This window comes from Daucus carota, chromosome 8 (genome assembly GCF_001625215.2).
Source record: "Daucus carota subsp. sativus chromosome 8, DH1 v3.0, whole genome shotgun sequence".
In the NCBI taxonomy this organism is placed as follows: Eukaryota; Viridiplantae; Streptophyta; class Magnoliopsida; order Apiales; family Apiaceae; genus Daucus; species Daucus carota.
The window spans coordinates 19,790,540-19,802,309 of NC_030388.2; the positions used below are offsets into that span (position 1 = coordinate 19,790,540).

At 33.0% G+C, this 11,770-nt stretch overlaps 1 protein-coding gene across 1 annotated transcript; it reads right to left on the reverse strand.

Moving 5' to 3' along the window:
- Positions 1-1,524: 1,524 nt before the first annotated feature.
- On the reverse strand, positions 1,525-4,362 carry LOC108198294 (F-box protein At5g03100-like). Its single transcript, XM_017366055.2, has 2 exons — positions 3,235-4,362; positions 1,525-1,794 (listed from the first exon to the last, which is right to left on the reverse strand). Exons 1-2 carry the CDS (start codon positions 4,351-4,353, stop codon positions 1,633-1,635), a joined length of 1,281 nt encoding a protein of 426 aa, XP_017221544.1. The 5' UTR covers positions 4,354-4,362; the 3' UTR covers positions 1,525-1,632.
- Positions 4,363-11,770: the final 7,408 nt, after the last annotated feature.

Below are 11,770 nucleotides of genomic sequence, written 5' to 3' on the forward strand. Positions count from 1 at the left end.
AATCACATCATCTGACAACTTGCTTATTCGATCTCGATCTTCTACTTTAGCCTTCTTTCGATTTGATTCCTGCATGAATAATTTTTGGCCTACTCGCTCTTTGATCCCTGACATGCTAATAGTATAAATATACAACGAGTGTAATTTGTTTTCGCTCGAAAAAGTCAGGAAAACTCTATTAAATACTTTTGGGTGCCGTGATCTGTTTAATGAAAGGGTGACAAAAACTACATTGAACATAATTTGTATTGAACATTGAACGTGATTTGTATGGAAAAGGGGAGCAGAGAGTAAGCGTAATCAAACTGTTAATATAATTTTAATTCAGTATTTTATATCTAAGAGGGTACGATCAAGAGGCAATTAAAATTTGAATTAAACTTGAAACCCTACTTGTGGATCTATGTAACTGAACACTAAATCATGAAAGAACTTACCCATAGATCTCCAATTGTTTTCAAGTTGGGTAAGTATTGATTCATAATTAACTCTCCAATTGCATCTTATTGTCAGATTGAGTTCTTTCAACGCCAAAGAGCTGAATGTAGATAATGAAAACAACAACAATTTAATTGAACATTCTCTTGTTTTCTGTAGGTAACTGCTCAAAGGTTCCTGGATACCTTTTCATCAGGTGATCAAGCAGGCCTGTGAATTCAGAGTTAACCTCGTGGTCCGGCTTCCAGTCCTTCCAACGTGATCGGAAAGAAGCCAATAGCACTGAAGTTGCAGAGTGTAGGTTCCAACACCTCAATTCTCCAGGCGGATGCATTAGAACTATTCAAAGGGGCCTTGATTTCCAGGTTCACCAATCGCGAACTAGATATAACACAACATCCTATATCCTCTCTTTCAAAATTTATAGCAAGATTCCAGAGACGAGTAATGACTCATATTCTTAGGAAATACCACACTGCTAAGTTCAAGATTTAATGAAGCTGGAATATCCCAAATACTTTCTGGCAAGATGCAAGATTCCAGAAACAATGTTGTTAAAGAAGGCAGACAGAAGAATTCAGGTAACTCACAATTCTCAAGACCGAGAGTTGTCAAGGAGACAAGCATATCAAACACGACATCGGAAATTACTAAGGTGTTGTTTGGAAACATAAATTTCATTTGAAATCCAGAATTTTAAATCACGGATTTGAATTTCAGAATTTTAATTCCAAATTCTTAGTTTGGTAAAAATAAAAATTTCAATTCCAAGTTTTTTTTATGTAAACATTATAATATATCGAGAATTTTTTTTCTTATAGACAAATTATTAGATAAAATATTTCGAAGAAATTTATCAGAAACGGACAAATTTCTTGAAGAAAACAAATCTCTTCTGCATACATAGTACCCACAGAGCTACAATTTAATGCTGCTCTGGCTCTATCAAACAGAAATCATAAACTAGTAATCCAAATTCCAAAGGAATTATGCATGCAGAAGAGATTTTTTTCTTCAAGAAATTTGTCTGTTTCTGATAAATTTCTTCGAGATATTTCAACTAAATACTACGTACATAAACAGTCCTGATAAAAATAAACTACATAAACTGTATTTTGTAATAATAACAATTGACTACACCTCAAGTAATTGAGGTGTATAGTATATGTGTCAAATGTCAATAAGTAACTGGTACTATGTTTTAACAATGGTAGCACTTGGAGAGCGGCCGAGCAAGTATCGTCTCACAGAACGAGATATATAGGATTCCTCGCATCCACGTGGTAGCCTCAAATACTTCATGTTATAGAATGGAGAATACAATTGGTCAAGAATCTCTGAGATTTCAGATAATGCCTAGCAACAATGAAAACATACATATTAGATTATATATAAGAGTATACATTGAAAGTTTGAAACATGATATTATAATGATATAATTATAGTATTTAATTGTATCACATGATTACTTTAAATTAATTTATTTCTGGACTGATTGAAACAGAATTGCTGGATGACCATAATAACATAGGCGATGACATAAAGAGGATTGCAGCCTAACAAGTATGTTCCTACATTCAGTGGTTATAAAATCAACGGACCAAGGAGAGCGATGATAATCGAAAAGGACAGTGCGGTGGTGTTTGTGTTGTTGCAGATACATTAATGCTTCTTGAAAAAGATAAAACTGTTGAATGAAACGATCTATCTCACAATGTTAATAAGCATTGTCTATTAACTTTCCTTCCAACAATGGTATTTATAATATATTGTGTGATGTTCACTAGAACATCAGTTTTCAGTAAACATTTGTCTGACTTAGACAATGCTTTGTCTAAAACTGTTGTTTCAAGATAAATGAATTTATCTACGTACAACATTTCTACACCCTTATGTTAAAGAGTTCTAAACAACAGAGCTCGAAATAATTGTTGCCTATTTAAAGCAATGCACACAACTTAGACAGGAACCCATATATAGGAAACCATCTGTTTTTCTGTAAACCACCATTTGTCTGCAATTTGCATTTATGACAAATGGATATACTTATATAATATGATGTCGGGGGATGTGTAGTACAGTTATCAAAAGTATAGTAACTAAAGTGCATTTGGCCCTAAGTTGAAGATGAGATTTGCAAATAACTCTAATATAAACGATTAAAGACATACAAAAGTTCAGGAACTCTTTTCTCAAGTACACATTTTTTGAGAAGAATATCAACCCAGAAGTTAAAAAGAAGACGTGATGCTTCAATTGGTTACTAAAATACTTAACAGGGGAATTTTTTCAAGCGAAAAATTCAGTTTTTACATATGATGAATCAATTACTCAAAGTCAGCTTCTAAAAACTGCAAATATGGTTTATATGATTGTTGGAGCATAACTATAATTTTAGGCTTGGTTTATTTTGTCAATTTTGTGATTACAGATATAACTAGTTATAGTATCATGAAAGTAAACTATAATTTATAGTTCCTAGCCAGGAATTACACTTCTAATGTTTTGTTCAAAACTATGCAATTAGAAAGTACATAAAATCTGTTTGATAATCGTGTTATGCAACTTGTGCTGACCACAGGTTCCTTGATAACCTGGACCCCTTATTTTAGAGAGCAATTATAAGTACTGCACGACTTACGTAACTTTTGACAGACCATAAGATCCCTACTGATTCCCTTTTAAGAGTAATTACAAGTTTAGGTGAACTACAAGTTATTTTGGGTTACAGGGGAACTAATAATTATAGAGTTGGGTTATATTGAAACAAAAGAAGCCTAAATATTATAAAGGTACCTGAAGGATCACCAAGTCGACACTAAGAATCTCAGCACTTCCCAGTTCTGAAAACATCGTCTCAAACAGGTCTCTATGTAGTTTCAACACCCATGACGGCGTCCTTTTGCTTGGGTACATAGTTCGATCCCAAAATTTGATATTTACTCTCTTCAACTCATCACAGCCTTTCAATGTTGTCCAAAAGAACCCTACAGCACTAAAATTACAGAGCTTCGGCGCCCACACCACAATTTCCCCCTTAATTGCATTGGCATCATTCAAGACGGCCCTGATTTTCAGATTCACCAGCTGGGAGCTTGATATTTCACAATTACATCCTATATCAATATTACCAAAATCTATTGCCAGATCCCGTAGACTGACAAGTGCAAGGATGTATTCACTAAAGTCCACAGGAAAATGCACATTACTAAGCTGCAGAGTTAATAAAGCTGGAAAATCCCACACCTTTTCGGGTAAATTACATGACTCTAGACATAACGTCTTCAAATTAGGCAAACTGAAAGAATCAGGCAACACACATCGGTTAAGAACAAGAGTCGTCAAGCCAGGCAAACACGTCAAACAGAGTATCGGTAACTGACAACTCTTCGTATGACTGTATGATTTTAAACTTAGAGTGTTTAAGCTAGGTAAACTCCAACAATCTAATTCCATGACCTTAGAAGTTTCAAAATTCGTCGTAAGCTTAAGTTCGCGTAACGAGCTCGAATCGAAAGTAGATAACGAACAATAGCGATATGATCTAATATTCATTCGTTCGACGTGGTGTGAAGTGGCGTATTTAACGTACTTTTGCAGCTTCCGTGCAGTGAGGCCATGAGGAGGATGGAGATCGAGCTGCAGGATTTGATGTTCATGGTTTCGATCAGCGAAGACTCTCTTGAGAGTGTTGTAAAAGGCCAATTTGTTAGGGTAATAATATTTGTCGTAGCTATTGAAATTGAGAAAAGGGAGAGTAGTCCAGAGAAGCTTCCATCGTTTCGAGAGAATGCTGGTTTGAACTACTAATCGTACATCTAAGAAACGCATTATTTGATGAATGAGTTCATCGGGCAATTTGCTGATTCGATCTTCTTCTTCTTTACATCTAGCCTTCTTCGTCCGCCTAGCCATTAGACAATGTTCTCCGTTCTTTGTGTGGTCTAATTAGGGTTTGATCTCTCCCTTCACTTAAAACGGTAGTCACAGGCTTGTAGCACGTCTAAGGATAGGATCGGATTTTTTGACATCCAGTTTCGATTCATTAGATATCAGGTCGTCCGGTTCCAGGTCCGGGTATCAAAATAAATATCCAAATTCTATATATCCGTCGGGTTTTTCCGAGTTTCGGCCTCTCGGGTTCGGGATTAATTCGAATACTTAATAAAATAAAATAAAATAGGCTTAATGACCTTTTAGCCCTCGAAGTATGGGTGCAAGTTCCGATGCGGCCTCGAAGTTTAAAAACGTACCTTTCGACCCTCAAAGTATCGTTGTCGTACTTTTTAGCCCTTTTTAAAAATACCGGTATAAATCGGGGGATAAACTTGACAATTCATGTTCGGGGTAAAGTTTGGGCGTACCTTTTAACCCTTAAAGTATACATCTTGTTCCTTTTAACCCCTAAAGAATACATTTAAATACATTAGATGTTCCTTTTAACCCTTAATGTTTAATGCCCCTTTTAGCCCTCACGTGTGAAATGTCAACTTTGTCCATCCCGTTATGTACCGGTATTTTTAAAAAGGGCTAAAAGGTACGACAAAGATACTTTGAGGGTCGAAAGGTACGTTTTTAAACTTTGATGCCGCATCGGAACTTTCACCCAAACTTCAAGGGCTAAAAGGTCATTAAGCCAATAAAATAATTATATACCTATAAAATATGTGATGATTGTTTTTTTTAATTTAGAAATATAGAAAAAGGGGCTCATATGTTTCATCTAGGGGTGAGCATAATCAGATATCCGGTCCGGTTATAAATTAGGATATTCGGTTTTTCGGATCACTAAAATTCTATTCCAGTTCCGGTTCCGGTTTAACCGGATATTCGGATATCTTCTTAAATCAGATCAGAAAACGGATTATCCGGATCCGATTGATACTCATTTCTCATTTCTTTATTTTTTTGCAAATAATATTAAAAAAAACATTTTTATAACCTGCTATGTGTTACCTTTTACTAATAAAATAGTAAATAGATTCATATTAATATTTGATAAGTGAAATAATAATTAGAATGCAATAAGTATCATCTGGTCTAAGTGAATATAGGATAATAATAATAATAATAATAATAATAATAATAATAATAATAATAATAATAATAATAATAATAATAATAATAAGCTAGCATAACATGAGCAATAAATGTGTAAATAATGATTGAATTTGGAAGTCCACAGAAAATTATAAAACACATGTACTAGGCTTAATAATATAAAGTGTGTATTCCATATTTGCTTGGTAACGAGACTGAAATAAAAAGCACTGAGAGCATCTCCAATAGTCTTCTAACATCCTCTTAAAAATAATATAAATAATGTGGCTCCTAACAAGTTATTACATAGATTCTCGTGTCCAACTCCAACAACACTCTTTATCTTTATTCTCTATTTATATTAAATTCATATTTTGAACTCCACTGCTGTACTGCCAACGACCCTTTCTTCCAACGGGAATATGTGCCAATATGTAGTATATAAAAACTAAAAAGTCTGCTTTATCAAGTCACCTGCTTCATAATTTATCTTTTATAAATCAAAGTTAATCACTTCACTTGCTTCATATTTCATATCAATTTCTTTTATAATGGATCCTGATGATATCATAGCATATTTAGATTTAGATCTTAAAAATCTATTTAAAATTTAGTGTTCTGCAGCTGAACCTTAGTAGTTCTATGGTTCTATTTTAAGGACTGGTTCTCTCTTGAGCGCGACCCTATATATATAACTAATAAATTATAGAGTAAAGTGCACTTTGTGTACTCGCACTTTACTCAAGACACCACTTGCAATACTGTAATTCAAAATCAAACACTTGCAATATCAATTTTTGTATTTCATTATATTTTGTTGCATTCCGTTAATTTGAGTTAACTACGTTAAATATTTAGAGAGTAAAGGACACTTTGTGTACTCGCACTTTAGTTAAAGTTCATTTTGTGTACTCACACTTTACAGTAAATTTTCAACTAGAGTATTGCAAGTGATGTTTTTGAGTGAAGTGCGAGTACACAAAATTCACTTTACTCCTTAAATTATTAACGGAGTTAATCCAAATTAACGGAATACAACAAAGTGTAATGAAATACAAAGATTGATATTGCAAGTGCTCGATTTTGAACTACAGTATTACAAATAATGTCTTGAGTAAAGTAGGAGTACACAAAGTGCACTTTACTCTAAATTATAATATTTCAATATATATAGCATACATATAACACACACACACATAACACACACATATATAGACAACCCGACCCGACCCAATACCCAAAATTGCCACCCCTAATTTAGATGAACGAATAATGTCATGTCATTTGGACTTTTCTAAATTGAAAATCATATCATGTGCTGAATGTCGCGTCTCCGAAATCCTATATGACTCGTTCATATATTTGTATTTCACCTTCAAGCTGTTACTTGTCCTTTAGTCTAGCTGTATCACATTAATACGACTGCATATATAGAATGATTATATAAAATAGAGTTTATTGCAAAACGCACCCCCTTGGATTTCCGAAAAAGCATTTATGACCAATACTTTACATAATTGCAGTTTGCACCCCGCTAGTTCGTTCGGCGCGACATTTTGCACCTCTTCTGTTAATTTTGACTGTTAAGGTTAAAAGTCTCAGGGGTAGTTTGGGAAATTTAAAAAAATTAATTTTAACCAGATTTTATTTATTTTTTTAACCCTATAAACGATATTTTTTGAAAAATCTTAAAGAACAAAAGTTGTAAAGAATGAAAAGGTCCTTTTAAAACAATAAAATTCAAAATTATTGAAATCTTTTTTGTAATTGTTTAATAAATTATAAAAAATGGAGATCTTGTAAAAATTCGTAATAAATTCAATTAATTTCGGATTTTGATGATTTTTGATGACTCGGAAAACATTTTCAATTGCCCATAACTTTCGAATTTTATTTCGAACCTGGAATGAATTAGAACCTACTTTAATTATTTTAAAATAAATAATGATTTGTAAACATTATTTCGAAAATATTTCGAAACATAATATGAGGAAACAACATGAACGAAAGTTATAGGCAATTCAAAGAGTTTTTCGAATCATCAAAAATCATCGAAATCCGAAATTAAATGAATTATTACGAATTTTTACAAATATCTAATTTTTGTAATTTATTAAACAATTACAAAAAAATTTTCAATAATTTTGAATTTTATTTTTTTAAAAGGATCTTTTCATTATCTACAACTTTCGTTCTTTAAGATTTTTCAAAAAAATTAGTTTAGAGCGTCAAAAAAATTAAATAAAATCTGGTTAAAATAATTTTTTTGAAAATTCCCAAACTACCCTAAGACTTTTCACCTTAACAGTCAAAATTAACGGAAGAGGTGCAATGTGACGCGCCAAACGAATCGGCGGGGTGCAAAGTGCAATTATGTAAAGTATTGGCCGTAAATGCTTTTTTGAAAATCTAGAGGGGTGCGTTTTGCAATAAACTCTATAAAATATATATTTGTTTGAATAACAATATTAATAATAACAGTAATATTATAATCATAACAACAACAACAACACTAATAATAATAATAATAATGATAATAATATTAATATATAAGTAATTCTATTAGTAACTATTTGGATGATAAAATTTTAACTGATTTTTTAATATTTTTAATCATTATAAAAATGTCATTCAGATATTATTATATCAAATAATATTATTCGTTCAGCTTTCTCTAACTAAAGCTCATTCAGATATAAATAGTTCAGATTTGCCAAATGACCTCCACCATCTACATCTCATCCTCATTTATCTAATAAACTGCAAATATTTCCAGACATTGTGTCTGTTAATACCAATTAGAAAGCAAAAATTACATAATCCGTATATAATTTGGTACATGATTTAAAACTTATCAATATCTGAGATTATGGTTGTCCATGTCTAACATTAAAACATAGGGAAATCTACAAAACTACCTACCTTTTCTTTTATTGTTTTCAAAAATACTACCTTTCAGAATTATTTTTAAAAATACCTTTTCATAAATTTTTTTTTTTTCAAAAATACGGTTTGCAACTTTTGCAACCTCATTTGCAACCTTGGGCGCAGCTGTAGAAGTTGCAAATGAGGTTGCAAATGAGTTTGCAAAAGTTGCAAATGAGGTTGCAAAAGTTGCAAATAAAAATGAACTGTTGCAACTGTTGCAACTGCAATTGCAACTAGTTCAACTGAAAACTGTAAGTTGCAACTTCGAGTTTTCAGTTGCCATTTTCGACCTCTGTTTCGACACACACACACACACACACAAATATATATATATATATATACAAATATATATATATACAAATATATATATATATATATATATATATATATATATATATATATATATAAAAGAATGGCTGTGAGGAGGGGGCTTCTAGACTGAGAATATTGATCAACATAAGAAAGAATAGCTACAATAAAGACGAGAAAATAAAGACTATCTTTCGAAGACGAGATGTCGACGAGATGCGAAGAATAGCTACAATAAAGACGAAAGAATAGCCCTATAACGAACCTCGGGAAGGACCAACCTGTTCCTACCCATTCATCTAGAAAGAAACACCGGAAAGAATGCGAAGGGCCGGTGGCTATATATATATATAAATGACATTTGAAAACTGGAACTTGAAATCAGGAATTCAGTTGCATATGAGGTTGCAACACGGCTGACAATTTTTTTATTCTTTTATGTGAATATTTATGCAACATTTAAGGGTAATTTTTTTGTATTTATTCTTTTATGTGGATAATATGTTGTAATCTTTGTTATTAATTGGTAACTCACAATATTTCAAAATATATATTATACCACATAATATTTATCACTATATTCACAATGTAGCTATATTCCGCATCCCTCTCAATTGGGGGAACCTCTGTTGACCATGAGTATGACCCCATCACAAAGGTTGTATATTAATGAGGACCTGTTTAAAAGAAAATGGTGGCATTATTTTTAAACAATGTGTTGCAACGTTTATATGTGCAGCGCAATTTAGCTAGTAAGTTAAGTTAGCTACGCTATATAGATCAGAAAACAAAGTATGTAGAGTTTCAAATGCATTGACATAACTATATATATATATATATATATATATATATATATATATATCTCACGTAATGCATTAGCTTTCTTGTCTATTAATACTAGATTTGTAATAAATCATAGACTAGATTTCTAATAAATCATAGACTAGTTATTCAAGTTTGTGTTGTTCAAGACAACAAGAGTTTAAGTTTGTGCTGTATGTTTATCTTGTCTATTAATACTAGATTTATGATGTACCCATATAACTCCACACATGAACATGAGATGGACTTTTTCTCTTTAAATAATATCGAGGCAAAATAAAAAGAAGAAAGAATAAAAAGTTGGTTGATTTTAGCTCTAATCTCCTATATATATGCTCACAAATTCTTGCTCGGGGATTTTGGACTGCATATTCTGTCTTCCGACTTTAGACTGTTACTATGGTCAGTTTGCAGCTCCGTGCCTTATCTTTTGTAAGGGAGATATAATGGTGTTGCGTATTTTCATATCAGGAACCCAGTTCGCCAAGAAAAGTCTAAATCAAAGCTGCCATCATCAAGTTTGGGTGCTAGATTTATGGGATTTGATAGCTTGAAATTCAAGCAGCCAATTCACACAAGACTTCGTCTGTAGCCCCGCAAGGAGATCCTCACTTGGTTGACGGGGGATCACATAAATTGAGGTTCAACGAGCAGTCGGAGTGCAAAGACATTTTTGAAGACAAGTCAGGCTCCGATAGAGCTGCAATTCTGGAGCTTCTAAAGAAACGCAAACAACTGTTTGTGAAGCATCTGCAGGACGTGCAAGAGTCATCTTCTAGATCTGTTTGCAGTCACCTGACTATTCCAAAGCAATCAGCTAGCCCCTGAGAAGTATCAAGCTATAAAGATCAAAACTTTCCGAGAAGTACTTCAAAAAAACATTACACTGGCCTTGAGCATGTTGAATTTTTATAAAGATAATAATAAGACTACTAATATAATACAGAAAAACTAACACTTGTATTTATAAACCAGAATCCACTTAATGGCTACATTGTGTTCTCTCTGTTGTAAATAAAACTGAATGTACATGTAGGATATATATACCCTGATAGAAACTGAATGCAAGAGAAACACTAGCTAATAACTACTTCCTACAAATACTCCAACATCCCCACTTATTCAAAACTCCTCCTGATATTACTGAAACAAGCAAATAACCTATTCTATCTCCTATCAACCTGGTTTACGTGATTCAGCACTAACCCAAATAAATAAAACATAATAAAAATATTATTATCTAAAAACATGTTTTAGATTAAATCCCAACAATCTCTCTCTTAATCTAAAACTTGTGAAACACTTCTCTTCATCTTGTGATGCACTTCTCACCACCATCTTTTCATTTTGTGATGCACTTCTCACCACTATCAAGTTTAATGCACTTCTCATCAAAAACAATTTTGAAGTATTTCTCTCCAGGGTGCACTTCTCACCCACAATTCTAAATTAAAAATTTCTTTCATGACCACTTGTGCCATGATTTTCTTCTCACGAACTTCTCCGGCATCGCCTTGTCTTTCTCGGCAACCCTATACTACACATGCATCCCATACTACAAGTGTAGCTTTGCCACCATCCTTCTGCAACGCCTACTTAAAACTACATCTTCTCTGCAACACAACGCCTCTGCAGCACAACGCTCGGCACCCGTGACGCCAACACCCAGCAACAACCCAAAGATCGGAGGAAAGGCTGTTAAGCCCTGATACTCTCTAACCTGGCTCTGATACCATGTTGAATTTTTATAAAGATAATAATAAGACTACTAATATAATACAGAAAAACTAACACTTGTATTTATAAACCAGAATCCACTTAATGGCTACATTGTGTTCTCTCTGTTGTAAATAAAACTGAATGTACATGTAGGATACATATACCCTGATAGAAACTGAATGCAAGAGAAACACTAGCTAATAACTACTTCCTACAAATACTCCAACATCCCCACTTATTCAAAACTCCTCCTGATATTACTGAAACAAGCAAATAACCTATTCTATCTCCTATCAACCTGGTTTACGTGATTCAGCACTAACCCAAATAAATAAAACATAATAAAAATATTATTATCTAAAAACATGTTTTAGATTAAATCCCAACAGAGCAGACATATGAGAATACCGTTCCAACATGATCTTCTATCCCTGCAAGTACTCAGAATCGTCCCAAGCCATCAAAATTTGGCGGGGACGAGAAAGATACTTCAAGATTTGTAATTTTGAAACCA